This window comes from Entelurus aequoreus, linkage group LG13 (genome assembly GCF_033978785.1).
Source record: "Entelurus aequoreus isolate RoL-2023_Sb linkage group LG13, RoL_Eaeq_v1.1, whole genome shotgun sequence".
In the NCBI taxonomy this organism is placed as follows: domain Eukaryota; kingdom Metazoa; phylum Chordata; class Actinopteri; order Syngnathiformes; family Syngnathidae; genus Entelurus; species Entelurus aequoreus.
The window spans coordinates 67,452,139-67,478,910 of record NC_084743.1 but is presented as its reverse complement, the minus strand read 5'-3'; the positions used below and the strand labels follow the sequence as shown (position 1 = coordinate 67,478,910).

Below are 26,772 nucleotides of genomic sequence, written 5' to 3'. Positions count from 1 at the left end.
TGACCGCAAAGGGATCGCAAAGAGAACGCAAAAGGACAGCAAAAGGACCACAAAGGGACCACAAACCATCTGAATGTAATGTATTGTATTTTTACTCAAAGGGAAAATAATTCACCCTCAAAACAGCAGTAATGACTTCATGTTGCATCCTTGGACCCAGCGTGTCAGACAGAACCCTGCTTTCCACTCTCAATGACTAATTACTTTCTGATAGTCACACTACACAAGGCTTTTAAAGTCATTTTGATAGTAGGCTATTATAGCTAATATAGACGCTTACGTCATGTGTTGCCTTTATTTTAAGACTTATACAAGACTTTTAACATAATTTTGATAGTAGGCTGTTATAGCTTATATAGACACTTACGTCATGTGTTGCCTTCATTATAAGACTTATACAAGACTTTTTAAAGTCATTTTGATAGTAGGCTGTTATAGCTAATATAGACACTTATATCATGTGTTGCCTTTATTATAAGACTTATACAAGGCTTTTAAAGTCATTTTGATAGTAGGCTATTATAGCTAATATAGACGCTTACGTCATGTGTTGCCTTTATTTTAAGACTTATACAAGACTTTTAACATAATTTTGATAGTAGGCTGTTATAGCTTATATAGACACTTACGTCATGTGTTGCCTTCATTATAAGACTTATACAAGACTTTTTAAAGTCATTTTGATAGTAGGCTGTTATAGCTAATATAGACACTTATATCATGTGTTGCCTTTATTATAAGACTTATACAAGGCTTTTAAAGTCATTTTGATAGTAGGCTATTATAGCTAATAGACGCTTACGTCATGTGTTGCCTTTATTTTAAGACTTATACAAGACTTTTAACATAATTTTGATAGTAGGCTGTTACAGCTTATATAGACACTTACGTCATGTGTTGCCTTCATTTTAAGACTTATATACGGCTTTTAATTTTTTGTGGCTCCAGACAGATTTGTTTTTTGTATTGTTGGTCCATAATGGCTTTTTCAACATTTTGGGTTGACCCCTGATTTATGCTAATATGAAAGAGTTTCCTACGATTGGTACGCATGCGCAGATTCAGGGGGTGCGCAGCCGGAAGAAATCCCAACGTGTCATTAAAAAGTCCACGGACGCGTCAACTTCTATGACCCCAGAAGGGACTTGCACTAAATTCCTTTTTCAGCTGTTAAGTGGAAGTTATTATTAATACATTATTCCTCGAAAAAATTTCAAAAAAAATCTGAGTCGTCTTCCCGAATTTCTTCCACTGATGCGCCTGCTCTTGCTTTGATGATATAACCAAAATATGAGGGATGGTGGGGGGGGGGGTTCAGAGGATGCGTCTCTCTCTCTCGGGACCGCAGAGCCGTCTTCTCGTCGACTTTAAACGTCACATTTGCATATCACTCATTTGTCCTGTGTGCCCTGAATGCATCAGACGCTGTCGGCCTGCTATGCCAGGCTCCTGTCACGTGTTCCGCGCTTCAAGTCTCACTCACGCTTTTCAACATGTTTCCGGCAATGTTTAAAAAAAAATTAAATAAAAAAAACCGGAGTCGCACGAGGATTTCTTTGAACCCGGGGATCCAGATACGGTGGCGGAAACAATCGGATGAGCGTTGTGTGTGGGAGATGAAAGGCAGGCAGACTTGTTGATGTAATAAGTGGATGAAGCCTTCATCTTTCTGCTCAGTCAAGCTCTAAAATATCTCTCTCAATTCTTTGTGAAGCTTGGAAGAATCTAATTAACTTCCTCCTACGGGTTTTTTGGTTTTTTTTTTAGCTGCACAACACGTGCCTCTGAGCCAGATCGCGCTTTTATTTCCTTTTATTCTATTCTTTTCCCTGCAATTAGGAACTATCAGGGTGTTTGATGTCGGAGGAGGCCTCAATTAGCTAAGCGTGACGTAAGTAGCGAAGGAAAGTTGGGGAAACACTCGCACAGGAAGTTAAGAAATTGGAACAGACTTTGATAGTCCGGTGTTGGACCGCCACAAGTACATTTGGTGCACAGGAGGGATCCTTTGTTGCCAACTCATGCACACCTCATCTAGTAATGAATGGCATGTATTCCCAGCCCCTTCCTGCTTTGTCACTGATAGGATTATAACGGCAACATCTTAATTGGCCCTTGTGGTGTTAGTACTGGGCTGGTAAACAGTCATAGTGGGATTCCAGTTGGAGGTGTATCAGGAAGTCCGGGGGTGTCAAACGTACAGCCCAGGTTTTATCCGACCCGCGGGATGAGTTTGCTAAGTATAAAAATTAGAAAAGTCTAAAAATAGTTTCACAAATTTGATTAAAAAAGTATAAAAATTGTTCCACAAGTTTGATTAAAAAAATAGTTTAAAAAAAATTGTTTCACAAGTTTGATTAGAGAAGTATGAAAATTGTTCCACAAGTTTGATTAAAAAAGTCTAAAAATTGCTCCAGAAGTTTGATTAAAAAAGTAAAACAATTGTTTCACAAGTTTGATTATAAAAGTCTAAAAATTGTTTCACAAGTTTGATTAAAAAAGCATAAAAATGTTTTTATTGGTTTGATTTTAAAGCATAAACATTGTTTTACAAATTTGATACATGTACAAATCATTTTGCAAGTTAGATTAAAAAATATATAAATACTTCACTTTTTTGATTAAAAAAGTATAAAAATAGTTTTCCGAGTTTCATTAAAAAAACAAAACAACTATGGACATAATTTTACAAGTTTAGTGGAAAAGTATAAAACTTCTTCCACAAGTCTGACTAAAAAAAAAACATAAATGTAATTTCACAAGTTTGATTGAAAAAGTACAAAAATTGTTTCACAACTTTAATTAAACAAATATTAGAATCGTTTTACAAATTTTATTTAAAAAGTATAATTTTTTTTTTACGAGTTTGATGAAAAAGTATTAAAAAAAACACTGCACAAGTTTAAAAAGTATAAAAAATTGTTTCGCAAGTTTGATGAAAAAAGTATAAAAATAGTTACACAAGTTTGATTAAAAAGTATTAAAATACTTTCAGAAGTTTGATGTATAAAAATTATTTCACAAATTGTATTACAAAAGTATGGCAACTTACACAAGTTTGATTAAAAAATATTAAAAAAATACAAGTTTCATAAAACAATTATAAAAATTGTTTCGCAAATTTGATTTAAAATGTGATTAAAAGGAATAACAATTATTGCACAAGTTGGATTAAAAGTATTTTTTTACAACTTTTATCAAAAAGTATTAAAAAAAAGTTTTAAATATTATATAAAAAATAGTTTCGCAGGTTCGATGAAAAAAGTATAACAATTATTTTAGAAGTTTAATTAAAAAAGTATAAAAATACTTTGATAGTTTGATTCATAAAAATTATTTCACACATTGTATTACAAAAGTATGGCAACTTACACAAGTTTGATTAAAACATAAAAAATGTACAAGTTTGATAAAACAATTATAAAAATCGTTTCGCAAATTTGATTTAAAAAAAACCCAACATAAATATCGTTTCACAAGTTTGATTGAAAAAGTACAAAAATTGTTTCACAACTTTAATCAAAAAATTATAAAAATTGTTTCGCAAATGTTATTCAAAAATTATAATTTTTTTTAACAAGTTTGATTAAAAAAGTATTTAAAAAAAATTACGCACACACACGTTTTAAAAAGTAGAAAAAATAGTTTCACAAGTTTGATGAAAAAAGTATAAAAATACTTTCGCAAGTTTGATTCATAAAAATAATTTCACAAATTGTATTACAAAAGAATGGCAACTTACACAAGTTTGATGAAACATAAAAAATGTACAAGTTTGATCAAAAATAGTTTCGCAAATTTGATTAAAAAAGTTGATTAAAAAGTATAAAAAACATTGCACAACTTGGATTAAAAAAGTAAAAAAAACGTTGCACAAGTTTAAAAAAGTACACAAATAATTTCACCAGTTTGATAAAAAAAAGTATTAGAATAATTTCAGAATTTTAATTTAAAAAAAAAAAAAAAAAATCGTTTTAGAAATTTGATTAAACAAATATAAAAAATAGTTTTAGAAGTTTAAATAAAAAAGTATAAAAATACTTTCACAAGTTTGATACATAACAATTATTTCACACATTGTATTACAAAAGTATGGCAACTTACACGAGTTTGATTAAAACATATAAAAAATGTACAAAATTGTTTCGCAAATTTGATTAAAAAGTATAAAAAACATTGCACAAGTTGGATTAAAAAAGTATAGAAAACATTGCACACGTTTAAAAAAGTATACAAATAATTTCACCAGTTTGATGAAAAGAGTATTGGAATAATTTCAGAAGTTTGATTAAAAAAATATAAAAAATCGTTTTAGAAGTTTTTAATTAAAAAAATATAAAAAATCGTTTTAGAAGTTTGAATAAAAAAGTACAAAAATACTTTCACAAGTTCGATACATAAAAAATATTTCACACATTGTATTACAAAAGTATGGCAACTTACACACGTTTGATTAAAACATATAAAAAAATTTACAAAAATTGTTTCGCAAAGTTAATTTAAAAAGTTGATTAAAAAGTATAAAAAAAACATTGCACAAGTTGGATTAAAAATATATGAAAAACGTTGCACAAGTTTAAAAAAGTATACAAATAATTTCAGAAGTTTGATTAAAAAAACATAAAAAACCGTTTTAGAAGTTTGATTAAAAAAACTTTAAAAATTGTTTCACAAAAATGAAAAAAAGTGTGACTTTTTTGATGGGGGTGCCACTTCAAACTCTGCTTGGGTCCAATTCAGCAGCCCTGGTTTTTGGTAAACCTGCACACTCACTAATTTACTAATTATGCTTTCAGTGCTGTAGTTTGCTGACTTGCTGTGGATCAGTGAACGACCTGCTGCTCCTCATCTCATGTTTCTGTGCATATGCCTACTGGGAGGGGTGCAGGGGGGGGGGGGGGGTGTCTGCAATAAATAGATTAAAGTGTGCAATGGACCACTATCCACCGAGTGACTCACTTTAAGAAAAGGGAAAAAAAAAAATGCTGCAGCTGTCGGGGCTAACTTAAGTTCAGACTTAATTTTTGGTCGAGCCCAAAAAATAATAAATAGGAGGTGTGTGCGTGTGTAAATTTGCAACATGAAGGCTAAGAAGGCAACACATCATTACATAAATGTGTGTGTGTGTGTGTGAAGGTGTGCTGGTGTCTTAATAGGAGGCGGTCACAGGGCCGCTGATGGCTTCATAAAGGAGCCTTTGAATGTGTGGCCTCTGCTAAATTCATAGCAGATGTGAGGGAAAGAATATCCAGCCAGGTTGAGTGGGTCCTTCACTGCAGAGGCGACAGGAGTCCGACCCGCGGGGAGGCAGCCGGATGGCAGACACAAACGACACACACACACACACACACACATTTTTGGGTGACTGCCAATCAGCAAGTTGGGGATTACATAAACGAGTGTTTCTTTCAGACTGCAACCTTCTAAAGGTTACTTCACACATTGGATCATACCTTCTTTATGCCACCTTTCTTGGCTCAGGTGGCTGCTAAAGAAAGGTAGGGTGTTGTGGGGGGTGGGGGGGGTCTGGGTGCTTGCGGGAGACTGGCGCCTCGCCGCCAATTAGCCTTCCCTCACACCGAGTCCAAGCGCGTTGTTTATTGTGAGGTTAGGGCAAAGAAGGCGTCCACGCGCTCGTCTTATCCATAAACGCGTATACGTCCAGACGCCATGCAAACGGGGGGGAAGATGATGGCCAACGCAGAAGAAGAAATGTCTGTGAGTGCCATCATGTTCTTCTGATTATGTCATCGTTCCCCAAAAAGTATCATGTCGGCGTTGTCTGGAAGGTGCTCTGCAAAAATAGAGTCCAAGCACGCTGGCGTGGAAAAATAATGCGATGCTTCGAGCTGAGAAGTGAAGTGAATTATATTTATATAGCGCTTTTCTCTAGTGACTCAAAGCGCTTTACATAGCGAAACCCAATATCTAAGTTACGTTTAAACCAGTGTGGGTGGCACTGGGAGCAGGTGGGTAAAGTGTCTTGCCCAAGGACACAACGGCAGTGACTAGGATGGCGGAAGCGGGGATCGAACCTGGAACCCTCAAGTTGCTGGCACGGCCGCTCTACCAACCGAGAACGTTCCTGTGTGGACGTGACCTGGTAACCTTTGACCCTGCAGAGGTCAGGAGAGGCTCAGACTTATCCTGGCAGCGAGTATGCATGTCAGTGTAGGGAGCCAAGACTAATGGGAAGTATCATGGAAAAACTAATATTTTCCCTAATTTAGAAATTAATTCAGAAATGATCTTATTTTCCCAAATGGAATTTCCATTATTTCCCCAAACAGAATTCTCAACCGCAATTTAATTTATATTCTCGGCCAGATTTAAATTTTTCCCTCATTTCTCAAGCCAGAATTTCCTTTATTTCCTGATCAGAACTTCCCTTATTTTCCAGACAAAATTATACCTTTATTTTTTCCGGCAAAATTACCTTTATTTTCTGGCCCAAAACGTTTCTACCAACCAGGATTTGCTTTATTTTCCCGACCAGAATTTCCCTTATTTTATTTTATTTTCCAGAACACAATTGTATTTTTCCCAACCAAAATTTCTGTTTTTCTTCCGACAAGAATTTCCTGTTTTTCACTGACCAGAATTGTTTTAATTTTCCCAAATATCAGAATTTCCTCCATTTTTCCTACCAGATTTTTTTCTAATTTCCTGATTTTTTTATTTTTTAAATTCTCACTGATAGGACGAAACCATCCTTGCTCAGGCGCACCCTCCTGGTTTTGGAGTATAAATAATTGAGGTTTTGGCACCAGCTGCTGGACTAGATCTGACCAATCTAAGTCTAAGACTAGATCTGACCAATCTAAATCCAAGACTAGATCTTACCAGTCTAAGACTAGATCTGACCAATCTAAGTCTAAGACTAGATCTGACCAATCTAAGTCTAAGACTAGATCTGACTAATCTAAGTCTAAGACTAGATCTGACCAATCTAAGTCTAAGACTAGATCTGACCAATCTAAGTCTAAGACAAGATCTGACCAATCTAAGTCTAAGACTAGCTCTGACCAATCTAAGTCTAAGACTAGATATAACCAATCTAAATCTAAGACTAGATCTTACCAGTCTAAGACTAGCTCTGACCAATCTAAGTCTAAGACTACATCTGACCAATCTAAGTCTAAGACTAGATCTGACCAATCTAAGTCTAAGACTAGATCTGACCAATCTAAGTCTAAGACTAGATCTGACCAATCTAAGTCTAAGATTAGATCTGACCAATCTACGTCTAAGACTAGATATAACCCATCTAAATTTAAGACTAGATCTTACCAGTCTAAGACTAGCTCTGACCAATCTAAGTCTAAGACTAGATCTGACCAATTTAAGTCTAAGACTAGATCTGACCAATCTAAGTCTAAGACTAGATCTGACCAATCTAAGTCTAAGACTAGATCTGACCAATCTAAGTCTAAGACTAGATCTGACCAATCTAAGTCTAAGATTAGATCTGACCAATCTACGTCTAAGACTAGATATAACCCATCTAAATTTAAGACTAGATCTTACCAGTCTAAGACTAGCTCTGACCAATCTAAGTCTAAGACTAGATCTGACCAATCTAAGTCTAAGACTAGATCTGTCCAATCTAAGTCTAAGTCTAGATCTGACCAATCTAAGTCTAAGATGAGATCTGACCAATCTAAGTCTAAGACTAGATCTGACCAATCTAAGTCTAAGACTAGATCTGACCAATCTAAGTCTAAGACTAGATCTGACTAATCTAAGTCTAAGACTAGATCTGACCAATCTAAGTCTAAGACTAGATCTGACCAATCTAAGTCTAAGACTAGATCTGACCAATCTAAGTCTAAGACTAGATCTGACCAATCTAAGTCTAAGACTAGATCTGTCCAATCTAAGTCTAAGTCTAGATCTGACCAATCTAAGTCTAAGATGAGATCTGACCAATCTAAGTCTAAGACTAGATCTGACCAATCTAAGTCTAAGACTAGATCTGACCAATCTAAGTCTAAGACTAGATCTGACTAATCTAAGTCTAAGACTAGATCTGACCAATCTAAGTCTAAGACTAGATCTGACCAATCTAAGTCTAAGACTAGATCTGACCAATCTAAGTCTAAGACTAGATCTGACCAATCTAAGTCTAAGACTAGATCTGACCAATCTAAGTCTAAGACTAGATCTGACCAATCTAAGTCTAGATCTGACCAATCTAAGTCTAAGACTAGATCTGACCAATCTAAGTTCAAGACTAGATCTGACCAATCTAAGTATAAGACTATATCTAAACAATCTAAATCTAAGACTAGATCTGATCAATCTAAGTCTAAGACTAGATCTGACCAATCTAAGTCTAAGACTAGATATAACCAATCTAAATCTAAGACTAGATCTGACCAATCTAAGTCTAAGACTAGATATAACCAATCTAAATCTAAGACTAGATCTTACCAGTCTAAGACTAGCTCTGACCAATCTAAGTCTAAGACTAGATCTGACCAATCTAAGTCTAAGTCTAGATCTGACCAATCTAAGTCTAAGACTAGATCTGACCAATCTAAGTCTAAGATGAGATCTGACCAATATACGTCTAACACTAGATATAACCCATCTAAATTTAAGACTAGATCTTACCAGTCTAAGACTAGCTCTGACCAATCTAAGTCTAAGACTAGATCTGACCAATCTAAGTCCAAGACTAGAACTGACCAATCTAAGTCTAAGTCTAGATCTGACCAATCTAAGTCTAAGACTAGATCTGACCAATCTAAGTCTAAGACTAGATCTGACCAATCTAAGTCTAAGACTAGATATAACCAATCTAAATCTAAGACTAGATCTGACCAATCTAAGTCTAAGACTAGATATAACCAATCTAAATCTAAGACTAGATCTTACCAGTCTAAGACTAGCTCTGACCAATCTAAGTCTAAGACTAGATCTGACCAATCTAAGTCTAAGTCTAGATCTGACCAATCTAAGTCTAAGACTAGATCTGACCAATCTAAGTCTAAGATGAGATCTGACCAATATACGTCTAACACTAGATATAACCCATCTAAATTTAAGACTAGATCTTACCAGTCTAAGACTAGCTCTGACCAATCTAAGTCTAAGACTAGATCTGACCAATCTAAGTCCAAGACTAGAACTGACCAATCTAAGTCTAAGTCTAGATCTGACCAATCTAAGTCTAAGACTAGATCTGACCAATCTAAGTCTAAGACTAGATCTGACCAATCTAAGTCTAAGACTAGATCTGACCAATCTAAGTCTAAGACTAGATCTGACCAATCTAAGTCTAAGACTAGATCTGACTAATCTAAGTCTAAGGCTAGATCTGACCAATCTAAGTCTAAGACTAGATCTGACCAATCTAAGTCTAGATCTGACCAATCTAAGTCTAAGACTAGATCTGACCAATCTAAGTCTAGATCTGACCAATCTAAGTCTAAGACTAGATCTGACCAATCTAAGTTCAAGACTAGATCTGACCAATCTAAGTATAAGACTAGATCTGACCAATCTAAGTCTAAGACTAGATCTGACCATTCTAAGACTAGTTCTGACCAGTCTAAGACTAGATCTGACCAGTCCAAGACTAGATCTGACCAATCTAAGACTAGTTCTGACCAGTCTAAGACTAGATCTGACCAGTCCAAGACTAGATCTGACCAATCTAAGTCTAAGACTAGATCTCACCAACCTATGTCTAAGACTATATCTAAACAATCTAAATCTAAGACTAGATCTGATCAATCTAAGTCCAAGACTAGATCTGACCAATCTAAGTCTAAGACTAGATATAACCAATCTAAATCTAAGACTAGATCTTACCAGTCTAAGACTAGCTCTGACCAATCTAAGTCTAAGACTAGATCTGGCCAATCTAAGTCTAAGTCTAGATCTGACCAATCTAAGTCTAAGACTAGATCTGACCAATCTAAGTCTAAGATGAGATCTAACCAATCTAAGTATAAGACTAGATCTGACCAATCTAAGTCTAAGACTAGATCTGACCAATCTAAGTCTAAGACTAGATCTGACCGATCTAAGTCTAGATCTGACCAATCTAAGTCTAGATCTGACCAATCTAAGTCTAAGACTAGATCTGACCAATCTAAGTTTAAGACTAGATCTGACCAATCTAAGCATAAAACTAGATCTGACCAATCTAAGTCTAAGACTAGATCTGACCAATCTAAGACTAGTTCTGACCAATCTAAGACTAGTTCTGACCAGTCTAAGACTAGATCTGACCAGTCTAAGACTAGATCTGACCAATCTAAGTCTAAGACTAGATCTCACCAACCTAAGTCTAAGACTATATCTAAACAATCTAAATCTAAGACTAGATCTGATCAATCTAAGTCTAAGACTAGATCTGACCAAGGTTGGCAAGTATGGTGCCAAGTGCACATTTGGTTTTCACTTCACAGGGGTCATAGTTTGGATGCCTTCAGTGACAATCCACAATGTAAATAGTCATGAAAATAAAGAAAATACATTGAAATGATGTATGTATGTATGCATACAGTATATACAGTGAGGCAAAAAAGTATTTAGTCAGCCACCCATTGATTGTCCATGGGTGGCTGATACTTTTTTGCCCCACTGTATAAATATATATATATATGTATGTGTGGGAAAAAATCACAAGACTATTTCATCTCTACAGGCCTGTTTCATGAGGGGTTTCCTCAATCCTGTTTCTCAGGAGGATTGAGGAAACCCCTCATGAAACAGGCCTGTAGAGATGAAATAGTCTTGTGATTTTTTCCCACACATACATATTACGCTCTACCACGGTATCGAGCACTATTTTTTGGATAATCTAATTAAGACATATAAAGACACATATATATATATATATATATATATATATATATATATATATATATATATATATATATATATATATATATATATATATATATATATATATATATACGTATGTATGTATGTATACACACACACAGTATACGTATATATACACATTTACATATATATAAAAAACAAACAACAAATCCAAATTATACTCATAATCTTTATTGGAAAGTCTTGTCATGTCAATACTCCAGAAACCTGTCTAAACTATAAACATATGTATAAAAAGGGTGGGTAAGCGACATTTACAGTTAAAGACAGGTGTCATCTTGGGAAATCAAATTCCACTCTTTTTTTGCACAAATGATGCAATTGAGATTTTTGACATCATTGCATTATGGATGAAGGAAACAAACACAGGATGCACACAGGAGGACTAAAGGCTTGCTTCCGTCTTCTCTTGTTTGGCGTCAAGTACCAGCAGTTGACACTGAAATGCTGCTAAAAACAAGAGAAGAGCGCCACCTGGCGAGCCAGAAAAGACATAGCAAGACTACCACTACTTGTTTATAACTAATCACTGAGGTGTTCTTTAAAAAAATGTGACTCAATTGACTTCCTGCCAGGTTTGATAGTTGTTTTTTTTATACATGTTCTCACAAATAAGAGAGCCCTGATTAAACATTTACAAAAACAAAAAAAAATGTGCAAAAAATATAAACTATTAAAAAAAATACCCTTTTAGATAAACATTTGTTGTTTAAAACATGGTTTTACAAATGTTTATGCACATTACTTCCGCAAAAGTGGTCCTGCGGCTGCTGGCATGTTTGGTACATTATTCCACAAAATAGTGCCCTCCATCCTTGAGGTACTAGCGTGTTTTTTTTTTTTTTTTACACTGAACTGAGATTGCTGGTTCAAAAGTCACGACACACCGACTGAGTTTTGGGAGAGTTTACAAAAGTTGCATCTGATGTGGTCACATACACAGAACCTAGGTTTCATCTAGAAGTGTTCATGGGGGCATCGTCTTTCTCCATCCACCAAGGAGACGGGAGTTGGAAAGGCTCAGGGAAGTCATGTCAAAGGAGTCCAAGTGCACTTCCATGCTACCGTTTGCAGGAGAGTAAGAAGGTGCACTCTAAGAGCTCGGAGGACCTCTCCGTGGTGGTAACGGGGACAAAAAAAGAAAACACCAATCATACATGTTACAAATATAAATCACTTTTCTCTTGATATTTTTCAAAAAATATGAACAGAAATTTAAAAGGAGAAAAGGTTTGCTTCCCAGCTTAAAGTTGGAAGGGAGTCTGTTCACTAAGCAAAAAAAAAAAGAAGCTTCATGAGCGCTTCTGTCTTTTGGAATGTCGCTGCCTAGGTCGCTCTTCATCACTGCTCGCACGGTCAGCTTCTGCCCCGCCCCCCCGCTGGCGAGTACTGCGAGTGTTCTGCTCGCCATCGCTCGCCTGATCCCTGTCATCCTTCCCACTTGGTTTGGAAGAGGTCCTCCTACTTCTTCTCTTACCAGCATCCTCCTCCTCTTCACTTTCCACCTTCTGACTGCTCCGTTTGCTACTGCTTTTCTTTGTATTTGATTTGTTACTCCGAACTCTCTTCTGCGGCGCTCTATCCTCTTCTTCTTCTCCCTCCTCCTCTTCGCTTTCCACATTCTGACCTCGCCGTTTGCTGCTGCTTTTCTTTGTATTTGATTTGTTATTCCGAACTCTCTTCTGCGGCGCTCTCTCCTCTTCTTCTTCTCCCTCCTCATCTTCGCTTTCCACAGTCTGACCTCGCCGTTTGCTGCTGCTTTTCTTTGTATTTGATTTGTTATTCTGAACCCTCTTCTGCGGCACTCTCTCCTCTTCTTCGTTGTCTTCTTCTTCTTCCTGCTCCTCGTCCTCTGATGACGATGGAGCTTGAATGATGCGCTTGCGTGTGCGCCGCCTGAGGTAACTGAGGCCAGGGACCAGTTTCTGGAGCAGCTCGGTGAAGGCCTGCTCGGTCTTGGCCATGCAGGAGAGCACGGCGCTGCCCGGCTCGTTGTACTCCTCTGCGTTGGAGAAGACCAACTTCATGTCCTCCAGGAAGTCTTGGGCATGACGATACGCACTTTGGCTGAACTTGCTCTGCATAGTCTGGAAATCCATGGGCTGGGAGATGATGTCCAGATAGTCCTCTGCCTCCTCTGGAGACACGGGTTCCCTGGAGAAGATTTAACAGAGCAATTAGGACCAAATCAACCGCACGTGTTTGAGAATCAAAAATTGTTATTTAATTTTAGGAATACCAAAAGTATTTGGCCACCCATCCAAATGATCAGAATCAGGTCTCCTAATCACTCGGCCCGGCTACAGGTGTATAAAGTCAAGCACTTAGGCATGGAGACTGTTTCTACAAATATTTGTGAAGGAATGGGCCGCTCTCAGTGATTTCCAGCGTGGAACTGTCATAGGATGCCACCAGTGCAACAAATCCAGTCGTGAAATTTCCTCGCTCCTAAATATTCCAAAGTCAACTGTTGGCTTTATTATAAGAAAATGGAAGTTTGGGAACAACAGCAACTCAGCCATGAAGTGGTAGGCCACGTAAATTGACAGAGAGGGGTCAGTGGATGCTGAAGCGCATAGTGCAAAGACTTTCTGCACAGTCAGTTGCTACAGAGCTCCAAACTTCATGTGACCTTCCAATTAGCCCACGTACAGAACGCAGAGAGCTTCATGGAATTGGTTTCCATGGCCGAGCAGCCATATCTAAGCCATACATCTCCAAGTCCAATGCAAAGCGGGGGATGCACAGGTGTAAAGCACGTCGCCACTGGACTCTAGAGCTGTGGAGACGCATTTTCTGGAGTGATGAATCACACTTTTCCATCTGGCAATCTGATGGACGAGTCCGGGTTTGGAGGTTGCCAGGAGAACGCTACATTTCGGACTGCATTGTGCCGAGTGTGAAATTTGGTGGAGGAGGAATTATGGTGTGGAATTGTTTTTTAGGAGTTGGGCTTGGCCCCTTAGTTCCAGTGAAAGGAACTTAAAATGCTCCTGGATACCAAAACATTTTGGACAATTCCATGCTCCCAACCTTGTGGGAACAGTTTGAAGCGGGTCCCTTCCTCTTCTAACATGACTGTGCACCAGTGCACAAAGCAAGGTCCATAAAGACATGGATGACAGAGTCTGGTGTAGATGAACTTGACTGGCCTGCACAGAGTCCTGACCTGAACCCAATAGAACACCTTTGGGATGAATTAGAACGGAGACTGAGAGCCAGGCCTTCGCGACCGACATCAGTGTGTGTGACCTCACCAATGCGCTTTTGGAAGAATGGTAGAAAATTCCTATAGACACGATGCGCAACCTTGTGGACAGCCTTCCTAGAACAGTTGAAGCTGTAATAGCTGCAAAAGGTGGACCGACATCATATTGAACCCTATGGGTTAGGAATGGGATGGCACTTCAAGTTCATATGTGAGTCAAGGCAGGTGGCCAAATACTTTTGGCAATATAGTGTACTTACTTGCACAAATCATGTTAAGTTTTGACATAACATTGTAGGCCTAATGAATCAAGCTTGTCTGCTTCCAAAGTAAAGGGAAATACAGTACATGTTGAACTATAAGTCACTTCTTTTTTCCTACACTAATAAAACATATAAAGCGGTGCAGATAATTTATAGATTTTTCTTCACTGGCAACCACAATGCAAATAGTTTAAAAAAACTAAACAAGTAAAGACACTGAATGTGTTACTGTTTGTGCTATGGCGCCATCTTTTGGATGACTTCGCTCACTGCAGGTGCTGTATTGCCCTTCTGTTTGGACTGAGCTTTCAACCGAAGTACAATTACCATTTCGCAGCTAATGGGTTCATGACGAAGACTTCTGTTTTGTTTTACTGCTGTGCAAAAAGGGGTCATATTATGATTTTTTTTCTACACTTAAAACACTTCCTTGTGGTCTACATAACATGTAATGGTGGTTCTTTGGTCAGCATTTTGCATATATTATGTTTTACAGACCATGACGTGATGTCAAGCTGCTTTCTGATCGTCTCTTCAGGATACAGCGTTTGGTGGTCGGGTCTTATTTACGTGGCTCCATTTCTACAGCGTCTTTTCACCCGTCATCTTTGTTGTACCGGTAGTTTTTAGTGCTTCAATAGCGAGTGTATTGACAAATTACTTAGGAACTATACACTACTTTATATTAGAAATGGCATCAACAGAGGACGAATGCACACATTTTACACCGTGTACCACAAAAAAAGTCTGTAAGCACAACCAGAATTAAAACATGCACAAAGCACACCGGGTTATAAACTGCACTGTCAATTTTTGATAAAATCAAAGGATTTTAAGTGCACCTTATAGTATGAACAATATGGTAAGTATCGAGCATCTTGGAAATTCAAAGGTATCCGTATTGACTACTGAAATTCTCATAACGTGACTAGCCTAAGTTCTTTTGTGTAAAAAAAGATCCACTCACCTAAAAGGCCAACTGTAACGGAACTTCGTCAGTTTCTTGAGGATTTCCTCACACTTCTCCATCTCTCGCACCTGTCTGCGCACTCCTGACTGGGAAGTCTGACGCACCTCCAGAAAACAACACACAAGCGACGTTTAAAAAGCCACTCAAAGTACACACCTGCGCAATTAACGAACCAGTTGGTTTCTTACCAGTTCATCTATGTCTGCAGGGATGTTGGGACCAGTCCTCTGCTTGCTGCTCTGACTGCTTGAGGACGATTTCTTTTTAGATTTACTTTTAGAACTTTTTGAGGACTGCTTACTTTTCTTCCTGGATCTCACTGTTGAGCAAAAACAAAAGATGAAGACAGAAAAAAACAATGCCACACATTACTGTTATGATCAATTAAATAAAATAAAACATTTTCACCAATTTCACAGAAAAACTTTTTGATCGGTGCAGGAGTACATAACCAAGCTTACTGTCGCATATGAATATTAAACACCCTTGCATCAATCTGATATTTTCAAACTATGAGACACCCCAACTGGCTCCATCTAGTGCAGGAGTGGGTGACACAAGAGCTGTTTTTGGGCAGCAGCAATTATTTTTTAAAGGCCTCTGGTACATTCTATAAAACACTATTACTGAGACAAAAACAAAAAGTAAAACAAAAAAGCAAAGTGATGTAATGTAACAGGAAACACTTTAAGTGTTGACACCAATAACACAAAGCTGAAATGAGGGCTTGTTTTTTCTTCTTAAAAAAAACAAACTGTGTTCAATAGTCCCTCATTTATTACTGTTAATTGGTTCCGGGTGAAACCATGGGAAAAAAATCTCCTCGAAGTAGGAACTATTAATTATAAATGGAATATTCTCATAGTTAAAGCATATACAATTTGTTTATGACCTTTTAAATATGTTTTTATTTCATTTTATGAGAGCTCTCTACACATGCAATACCACCCTTTAGTCACCTTTGTACTTGTTAAATCCAACATAATAGACATAATACAAAAATTAGACATATGTACTATAATGACTTTGGAGCCCTCGTCTCATCTAATGCCAATATTACCGTAGTTTTGATATTTTCAGTTCATTTAGCAAAATTCGTGCTTCAAAATGCTTAATTGAAGGCAAAAATACATGTCATATACTAAAAAAACAATCTGCAAAAGAGTGAACCTACAAAACTTAAAAGCGCGATGTGGCGAGGGTCAACTGTATTGTACTGATATTTAAAATGAAATATATCATAATGGCCCCTGCATCCTTTGATATTTCAGTATGCGACCATCAGTAGAAAAAGTTTGTACACCACTGATCTAGTAGTATGAAGGAACAGCGTTGATCAAAATACACGTGAACGCATATTTGCATGAAATAATTGCAGAAATACACATTTAATAACCTTTTTGCGGGGGTTAAAGAATATAACTTAGGTACCCCAGCTTTAAGACTACAGTTTAACTGACACTTATTGGATGCAAGTGTATTTGCTGCCATTGTTTGGATTAATATAAATATATGCATAGAAGATCCTGACACTGAGTTTTTCATTAGATAACAGAATAGTGATAATGAATGATGACACTCACAGCTGTGGCCCATAGATTTGTATTCAGAGTCTTCCTCGTCATCATCCTCTTCGTCAGAGTCCTCCTCTTCAGACTCCTCCTGATCATCTTCCTCATCGCTGTCTTGTTTATAATCTCTGAGGAGCAGAATTTTACTCTTTGGATCTTTTTCCACTGTAGTTTTGATTAAGTGGCACTCGACTGAAAAGGATCTATGGCACCGCGTCAACAAGACTGTCACTGCTTGTTGATGGAAACACTTACCTTGAGCGTGTGCCACGTCTGGCCACTGTGGGCTGACAGGCCGGACATAACCACTCGCCTTCAGGTATACGGTGCAGCACAGGTCTCAGGCAGAACAGGTGGAAGGCCTTGTTACATTCATCACAGAGGATATGTTTCTCATCATCACCTGAAAGAACACCAAAGAGTTCACTTTGAGACCACACTATTTTTGTTCAGATAGTTAAGTTAATTATTCAAAAAGGGGACAAAGTCTATCTTATCACTAGTCCCAAATGACTCTCTTGACAATACGTTACCTTTTTTCCGACAGACTTTGCAACGGGCGTTCTCTGCAGACATGTCCCACTTTATGCAGGCATCCAACATTCCCAGCAACACGTGCATGCGGGAGAAGGTCTGGGCCTCTTGGATGGCTGTCTTCCACTTCTCTACTGCCGTTGCAACCTAAGGGGATTCATTTTACATTAACACTGGTTAAAATTTTCCAAAAACTGGGCAACATTTTCAGGTTGAAGCAGCAAATATGTAAATCAACCTAAGATAATTCCACTGTCTAAGCAGATTTTCATACACACCTTGGCCTCTTCTATTAGTTTCTTTTCCTCGTCCACCTCTTCAGCTTTGTTGTTTTCTTCCCCGGCTTGCTTTTTCTTCTTTTTCTGCTTTGGGGCCATGAATCCTTGCAGAAACTTCTTGATCACACATGCTTGAATTGTAATGATACTCTCTCCTAATTCTTTCAGGGTGTCCATTGTCTCCAGCTGTGGACAGAGGACGCAATGGCCAGTTAGGAAGCAATCATACAACCTACATAATTGGACTTTTTCACTTGCATGAAAGGACAAAATGAGAACTCTACAGAATAACACATACAACTAGTAGTTTAGGAACAAAAAGTATTGGGGACATCATTGAAGCACAAAGTCAGTCAATACCGTTTTTTCCTGTGGACTTGCGTTGTTTTGCTGAGGAATTGTACATTTATTTTTATTTTGTTCAAGTTTTTATTTCTGTTTTTTCAAATAACTGCCAGTCGCTCTAATTTATTCACAGGCTTTTAAATTCAGCTTGCGATTGCTTTAGGCGTGTGCTAACTAACAATAAAGATGACTACTTCATACAGAAATATTTATGAAATAGGCTGCTCAGTTGCCCCGATACCAACATTTTGGTAGCGTTACCAAAATGTATTTTGATACTTCTCAAAATAAAGAGGACCACAAACAAAAGTCATCATTAGCTTCCTTTTAACAGAAAATCTTACAATACATAAAACTTGTTTCTTATTGCACTCAAAGAACAATTTAAAAATATTAAAATAAAAATTAAAAGGCTTAAAAAACACTGGGCTTTTTTAAAAATTCCGCCCAAAGAACAATTTACAATTTTATATATCGTTGCTTGCCATTTACTGGTCGTGCTGACTAGCTAATGTTAGTTGCTGTCCAGAAAAACGCAAGAGTGTGACGTCACCGAAAAATTAATTTGTTGCGTCAAGTTATGGTTGATTTTTGTCGACGTCGACTAATTGTTGTGTTCCTAAACATAACTATGCGTGTGTGTTATGTGGAGCATAGTTTATGTGCTCAAGCCTGAAGAGGAAGGGATATAATACAACACTTCAAAAAGTTAGCAACTTCTAGGCCGCAGCTGAAGGTTGCAAACAGCCCTTTAACTGCTCATTTCAACAAAAGAGCAACAAGTGGCTTTGCACCTGTGCATTCAATTAATTTCAACCAAACAATTTTAGGGCATTTAGTGCTTTATGCTAGGCAATGGTTCCTTGTTGAGCTGCATATTTTGATATTCATCATTGATCTACTTATTAGGCAGCACAGTTCGTTTTAACTAACCAAAGCAAAGCGAACACAACTGCAGTGATGGACACTTTAAACCTGCTTACCTGATCTTCAATGTCCGCGTCGTCATCAAAGTATCCCAGACCACCCTTCAGGAGGCGTGAGGCTATCTCCTGAATATCACTGCGTAGATATTTCAGCAGCTCTGTGTCCCCATCAGCGGCCCGAGTGACCACTTTCTCCTTGCGGGTCAAATGAATAGAGTGCATGATGTCCTGGTACCTGTACAAGGAGAAGGAATCAGCATCATATTTACATTCATTGCTAATGCTTGGTACAGTCCTTCTCAAATAATGGGTTGGGGGGGTCAGGGAGAGATGCTGGGGCAAACGCGTGTGACCTCGGAAAACATGCATTATCAGTATCATTCAGTATTTTGCTTCGAAGCTGTGACGTGATCATTGAAGACATTAATCCTGACTTTTTCATTTGGATTAAAAAAATAAATAAAAAATCTGCACAATTCATTCTTGTTTCACAGGTTAAGTTGTTTTATATAGTGTGCTCTGAGTTAATGTTGCTGATAAATTTGAATGTATTGGTTATTTCATTTTATTTGTAATAAATGGTTCATGTGGGTCAAATTTTTTTTACAGGTTAAATTGGATTTTCTTTGTAATGTCATGCAAATTGATGCAATTTAAATATTTTCTGTAACACCTAAAAACAATGTTAAGTTATTCCTTGTTGTAAGTTGATTTATATACATTTTTTTAATGTTAATAGGGACAGTGTTATGCAGATGTGTTTTTTAAATAATTTCATAGAAAAATTATACTATTTATAGTCGCCGTGGAGAGTTGGTGGGAGGGCGAAATATTTTATTTTTCTTAGTAACTAGTGACTGGCTTGATAACACGGTGTTAAAATCTCAAGTGCATTTCATTTTCGAATGTATATTTTTTAATAACGTAGGTTATACCTGGACAGACAGACTGACTAAGACATGAAAACCAAACAGGCTTAGTAGAGACATGTTTTTTTAATTCCATAAATATTTATGCATCAACTTACATGTTTTCTATCTTTGCCTTCAGTTCACTCTCTCTGACTCCTTGAGGGTGAAGACTTTCCATCAGTTCCTCCAGTTCCGATGGACTGTCACAGATGAACCTGTTGACAGGATTAAAATATTAGAATTTAGAAAAGAAAGAAAAGCATACACATACAGTATTTAAACCAAAGGGCAAAGAGAAAACCGAATGACCAGCACTAACCAGAGATTTTGTCCTTGCTTAGGAGTTGTATTTTCTATACAAATGTCTGCTGCTGCCCCCTGCTGGGCCCCATCATTACTGGTACCATTGATACTCCCGTCATCTCCGTCTGTTCCTGCATACAAAGAAATGTTCGAAATCAGTGATTCTCAAACTGTGGTACGCAGGTTCCATCTTGTGGGATGCCAAAGAAGTATGTAAATATATGGAGTGTCATTGTTGATGTTTGTGCAATGTTACATACTTAGGACTACTATGCTACTGTATTTTAAATGCTAGCCATTTCTATAGTATTAAAGAGAGCCAAGTGTTTTCTGAGGTGGTACTTGGTGAAAAAAACTTTTGAGGACCATTGCTCTAAATCATACAATATCAATGCAAAAACACACATTCACATTCTCATACATAATTTTTGAAAGGGCGGTATAAAACTTTGTCTTTGTCAGTAGCCTCACCATCCTCATCGTCATCCAACTCAGGTTCAGTTGTTTTTTCCCCAGGCGAAGGAGTGAAGTTGTAGTCTATGTTTTCCTGCACCCAGCCTTTCTCAATGTACAACCCAGGAACAACATCAGAGAAAAGCCAGTATCTGGACAAAGATGTTCAATTCAATGAATAATAATGTCAACGGACTCATTTGTTCTGAATAGAAATTAATTTTCAGGAGGTAATTACCTGTTATGATTCCTGTCTGTACCAAGTGGAGTTCTGCGGAAAACAAGCCTGGCCTTGGTTATACCATCCTTGAAATTCTTTTCTGCTGTAGCTCTTTGTCTGCGCAGTCGCTCTTCTTCAGCCGCCTCCTCCATTCGCTCTTGGTGGTGATAATACACAAACAAATTACTTGCCAATTCAGATTTTTGTCTGAGTAGTAGCAAGGTGTGGTGAGGTAAGGTAAAGTAAGGTTAGCTAAGGTTCACCTTTGTTCTGTTTGTCCATCTCCTCCCTTTCCTTCCTGGCTTGTATGCTCATCAGCTGTCTGCTCTTCACTGAGCTGATCAGATCTACCAGCTCGATCTTTACTTCTTTCTTGATCTCCTTCTTTGGATCGTCCTTTTTCTTCTTATCATCTTAGGTCGCGGGAAAACAACAACGCTTTATTTTAAAAGAAATAGTGATTGTTTTTTGTTTAAAAAAATTAAATAAACAGTACATAAATATTTGTTTGTCCAGTTCATGTTTCTGTAATGATTAAAACTTAGCAATATGGTCCAAAATCGATATCGCGACATACAGTCTATTGCAGCCTCTAAATATAAATAAATATTTCACAATATATTTGGCATATAAATGATACTAGAAGCAATTAAAATGGGTTAGGATGCTGACATTTACAGTAACATATAGCATAATTTCCGGGTGTATTATTTTGTCGAAACTATTAATAATCTACTTGCTAATTTGCTGTTCATAGCTGGTTACTTTCTATTCTGACAAGGTTCTCTCTACACTTCTGTCAAAATTAACAGGCACTTATTCTTATGTTGTTATTGGGCATCGATCCAATACCAAGTGGTTACATATTTTGTCACTGTAACCGACAAATACACAGAAGGGCGTAACAATATAAGTGATTTAATATGTGCCCTTATTCCCTTTTATTACTACATACAATATTTTTAATGAAAAAATAACTGGAAAAAAGCAAAAACTACCAGTGGCTTATATTTCTTGAGGTTGTAAACATTGACAAAAAAAAAAGATTTTGTGATAACAATTATCAATCTAATCATTGTAGGATTGATCATATACTGATGCTATTACTTAGCATCGTTACTGTTGATATTTGCATCGACCTGCCCACCCCTGTTTACACTCGAGAGCTGGAGCTTAGCGGTTTGCTATGGTTTATGTATCCTCTGACATTGTGTGGTGTAGCATGTTTAGCTATTCCTCGTCCTCCAGTGATAATACTACTTGCAGGAAATATCGTGTATTTGCCAATTAGTGATTTAGAAGCTGCATTGTGGAGGGACGTTGGCTGCTAGCGAGGATGCTACATTGCGTTGAGGATGCGGCCATTAGCTTGTCGCTGTCAAATTTACAAATGTGTCATCAACATGGATCACCATGATACAACGATACTATTAAAAACTATCGTTGGTCTGCATCGCACAACACGCCAACTTACCTTTGCCCTCAACCTCTTTTTGCTTCTTCTTCTCGGCCATCTTGCGGTTGACCTCTTTCAACATTGCCAGGCGCTCCTTCCACAGTTCAGCGGTGCGCTGCTGCATGCTCTCCACGTGGTCTTCCACCGAGTAGGTCATGAGGATGCGGTGGCACAGCGCTACGAGCAGGTTGACCTTCTCTTCGGGGCAAAGTTCAAACACCTCAACGGTTTCAAGCTTCTCCAGGAACTCGCTGGTCACCACATCGTCAAAGCAGCTCAAGGCCAAGTCCACAGATCCGTGGCCACTCTCCTCCCCTTGAGCGTCATTGGGACGCAAACAGAGCCTTGCCAGCTCGGACACAGAGTGCAGCGTGAGGGGGATCTCGGATAAGGGGATATCCAGCTCACTGTAGCCCTCGGCCAGTTCGTCCTGCAGCAGCGTCTGAAGCAGTACCACCAGGACACGGTTTAGGTAGTGGAAGCCAGCTCGTTCTCCAGCTAATGATTCCATCAGGGTCATGGATGTGATGGGATAATTGTCATCTGGCATCAGCAAGCCAGCATAACAGTGGAGGAATTCCACAACCATTGCAACATCTCCAAAAAGGGTGTTGGGCAGCCCCTCAGGCATGTCAACAAGCTTAAATGTGGGCAGGCTCTTGCCACCTTCAATCTCCTGGTCCTCGTATCGACGTGATTGTTCAATACGGACCAGCATCTCCTTTTCCCGCCTTTCCTTAGCCTTTTCCCTTAGTTTCTCTTTGAGATCCTCTCGCTTCTTTTTCATCTCTTCTTGTTTTTCCTCTTCACTCATGGCTTCCCAGCGTTTCTTTTGCTCCAGTCTCTCCCAGCGTTTTTGCACCAGCTCTCTTAGCTCATCGGGCAGCCTGCCCCGGTCATCGAGGGACAAGGCCTTTGCAGCTTTGGTGATGAGGCCAGACAGAACATGCTTTCTGTGTTCTTTGCCCTTGTTCTCCTTGTAGTAGCGAAGAAGGTGGAGAGCCATTGGATGTAGTGGCTTCCCCAGTTTAGGTGTGCTCGTGCTACTACTGCGTGCTCGTTTCCTGGGACTGCCAGCAGCAGGGCTCTTAGCTAGGTGCAGCAGCGTCATCTGCTTCATCTTTGATGATTTTACACCAGTTTTACCATCTTTTCTAGAAGCTTTAAAATCATTCTTTCCGTTTTTCCTACCATCCTTCCTGTCACCAGATTTTCTACTAGAAGGACCGGAGCTTTTACCCTCTCCTTTCTTAGGTGTTCCAGAGTTCTTCACCTTTAATGGTGAACTATTCATGGATATTTTCTGCAATGGGGAAGAAAATACTAAATTAAAGCTTTATGGATGACAACTCAAAACTGACTGGGGTTGGGCATCGTTTGATTTGCGATTACGGTTCAAAATGGGTCAAAAATCTACTATTCTTTTAGGGTTATTTTTAACCACAATATCAATCTACATTTTCACTTTATTTTTGAAAACCTCATAAAAAAAAAAAAAAGGAATGTTCCAATCAGTGTTTATGCTGCCATGATTGAAATCGGCCGATAGCAAAAATTACTATCTACTACTTACTGTATTTAAATCCTTTGTTGTTTCCTTTCAAAGTCCTTTTGTGTAGAATAAATTATTTCCTTAGTTTGTAAGGAAAATTAAAATTTAATTAAAAAAAGATAAATATAAATATACAATAAATATATGAGTATAAAATAAATATAACGATGTACCGGTAGTCACTCTAGTACACAGGTGTCAAAGTCAAGGCCCGGGGGGCCAACTCTGGCTCGCCATGTCATTTTATGTGGCCCTTGAACTCCTGGAAATATTACGCGTCAATAAAGTACATTATCAGTGTTTATTTTACAGAAAAAATCTCATGACTGAGTTGCAAGTTTTTTATTGTAAAATCTACAGATTTATTTTTTACAGTCTCTTTAAAAAAAAATATATATATATATGTTAATCAAATGCATAGGCCAAATCATAGATTAACTGTTACACATGGCCCTCTGAAGGCAGCCATAACTGCAACGTGGCCCCTCAATGAAAACAACTTTGACAACCCTGCCCTAGTATCAATCTTAACTTGATAGTACCGTTGGTATCAACGCTATTTATGGATCATTTTTACGTGTGTGCCTGGCAGTGGTCGCTTGACAGCAACTGAGCAGTTGTCATTGCAATTGTTATTTTACTGTATTATCCCACTCGCTAACTCTTATTCATCTATTTGTTAATTTCCTGTTAACATTTGCTTACTTTTTGCTGCAAAGCAGTGCCATCTACACTTCTAAAAGTTTACGAAGCACTTAGTTCTTGAGTTGTTTCAAGGTAGCTTAGCAGATAGATTAGCTATTAGTTTGCCTGTTCGTGCTTTGCATAGTTTTACAGACTGTTTGAGCCGCTTTCTGAGCGCCTCTTTAGGATGCGCTGTTTTGTGGGTGGACTTTATTTACTGCCTCCATTTCAAATGTGTCTTCTCCCCGCCATCTTTGTTGTAGATTTTAGCGCTTCCATAGCGAGTCTACTGACAGATATAAGTGAGAACTATACACTCCTTTGTATTAAAAATGGCGACAGCTGAGGACGCGTGTCCACGTACGACCCAGTCTGTCACACAACAAAAGGACAGCGAAAAATAAGGAACTTGTTGACAACAGCTATGACTACAATGGCGGACACGAGCAAGGCACTCTAGGTAAATTTATTCAATACTCCCAATTTGTGACGTCACCGATTGTGCACATTCCAAACAGCTTGTTGTTTGGCGAAAGTAGGAAGGTAGGCAAGATTATTTCATAAATATCTCCGCAATACCTCCACGGTTTGATTTCACATTTTCGGGACTTATGCAGATCCCAAATACCCAACAGCATGTACTAATAAGTAAGAAAAGTTGGTTTTGCATTTTAACAACTGCAGTTTAATTTCCGTAATTAAAGATTTAGAAGACCGGATTCACATGGTGTGTGGAGATAAACAGTTAGCTGCGAGCCAACTTTGCAGCAGCTAATGCTTCCATTAAGAAATCAGAGTATCAAAAAAAGGAATCAACGTTTAAATTTTTTATAAATTCTGGGAAAATCACCCGATTGCCAACCCTACAACTGACAGACCAAACTGTGTCTTAATATTTACATGTATCCTACCTGGATGTGGCCCCAGATGGTAGGACTTAGTGGCGCCCCCGGGGCATCTTTCTTGTTTCCCCTTTTCTTCTCTCCTTTATCATTTCCTGAATCCTCTCCTGGTGTGCCAAGGGACTTCTGCCTCTTTCTAGGTTTACCCTCCGAGGACGACAAGCTCTTGCGCTTTACAGAGGGATTTGCAGCTAAAAACTTTAACAACAGTAAAGGAGTATTAGTTGGGTGGATCTAATTAAATGGCATATGGATATATGCCTATATACGGTAATTACAAGTGCAATACCTTGTGTGGGTCAAGAAGAAAGTCGCTGAATTTACTGGGGAGATTGAACTTCTTCACCAGTTCATCTTCAACAACCCAGGGCGCACTCTCTCCCATGCCCAGCCTCTGAGCATAGTGTCTGATAAAGTAGCGGATGATCTCTTTGGTTGGAGGGCGCTCTGTTCTGTAAAGGCTGTCTGCTGGCACATCACTAATCACCTGTGGCATCGGTCAGACGGACTAGAGTCAATTCCTTTTTATATCCATCAACAACAACTTCAGAGTCATTTTAGAGCAAAACGTAGGGATTTTAAAAACAAGACAATGCTATGTCTTGGCTAACATGAAAAAAAAGGATACTAACCTTGTCCTCATTGACCAGCTTGACGTCATACTTATGAGGAAGGAATTTGGGTATCACCCACTTCTTCCTCTCTTCCTTTGCGGCAGTGGGCAGTTTTCTTGGTGAACGTCGTGCTCGATCACCTTAAAGAAAACAAAAGAATGTCAATTGTTAACATATATTGTATTTATTCAGAAGCGAATACTATGCTGAAGGTTGATACCGTAATTACAATTATTACATACACCCGGGTTTTAGGCCTAAACTTTAAAAAAAAAGGTCTCGGTTTTAGCACGATTAAACTTGCTGCTTGTTTTCGTGAGTACAGATGCAAAATAAGCCACTGTAGAGCAAAATCAAGATGTAGCATACAGTAATAGTCTAATCAAAATCAGTGAAATCCTTATGAGTCCGTGTTTCCAGGATGTCACTAAACCCACTTAAAAACACTTATATTTAACTCACATATTATCCATTTTTCTGATCCTACTTGAGATGGTTCTGCTCCTTCAATGGAGTACAGCTGTGTTTAATTAAACTGATTGGACTTTATTAGGAGAGGCGCACACCTGTCTACAAACGCACTTACAGCTCACAGTGCATGTCAGAGCAAATAAGAATCATGGCGTTGAAAGAACTGCCCAAGGAGCTCAGAAACAGAATTGTGGCAAGGCACAGATCTGGCCAGGATTACAAAATAATTTCTGCAGCACTCAAGATTACTG

General features: G+C 38.1%; 1 protein-coding gene across 1 annotated transcript in view; it reads right to left on the bottom strand.

The window, feature by feature from the left end:
- Nucleotides 1-11,015: 11,015 nt before the first annotated feature.
- baz1b (bromodomain adjacent to zinc finger domain, 1B) overlaps nucleotides 11,016-26,772 on the bottom strand; it is a 25,087-nt gene continuing 9,330 nt past the window's right edge. The window contains exons 5-21 of the mRNA XM_062068252.1: nucleotides 26,069-26,190; nucleotides 25,726-25,923; nucleotides 25,446-25,634; nucleotides 22,317-23,601; nucleotides 21,106-21,255; nucleotides 20,861-20,999; nucleotides 20,641-20,774; nucleotides 20,186-20,300; nucleotides 19,983-20,081; nucleotides 19,013-19,190; nucleotides 17,685-17,870; nucleotides 17,406-17,553; nucleotides 17,128-17,275; nucleotides 16,885-17,000; nucleotides 15,490-15,620; nucleotides 15,299-15,405; nucleotides 11,016-13,014 (exon numbers count right to left, since the gene is read on the bottom strand). Coding sequence (XP_061924236.1) covers nucleotides 12,153-13,014; nucleotides 15,299-15,405; nucleotides 15,490-15,620; nucleotides 16,885-17,000; nucleotides 17,128-17,275; nucleotides 17,406-17,553; nucleotides 17,685-17,870; nucleotides 19,013-19,190; nucleotides 19,983-20,081; nucleotides 20,186-20,300; nucleotides 20,641-20,774; nucleotides 20,861-20,999; nucleotides 21,106-21,255; nucleotides 22,317-23,601; nucleotides 25,446-25,634; nucleotides 25,726-25,923; nucleotides 26,069-26,190 — 4,307 coding nt within the window. The 3' untranslated portion in view covers nucleotides 11,016-12,152. The remainder of the gene's footprint in view (nucleotides 13,015-15,298; nucleotides 15,406-15,489; nucleotides 15,621-16,884; nucleotides 17,001-17,127; nucleotides 17,276-17,405; nucleotides 17,554-17,684; nucleotides 17,871-19,012; nucleotides 19,191-19,982; nucleotides 20,082-20,185; nucleotides 20,301-20,640; nucleotides 20,775-20,860; nucleotides 21,000-21,105; nucleotides 21,256-22,316; nucleotides 23,602-25,445; nucleotides 25,635-25,725; nucleotides 25,924-26,068; nucleotides 26,191-26,772) is intronic.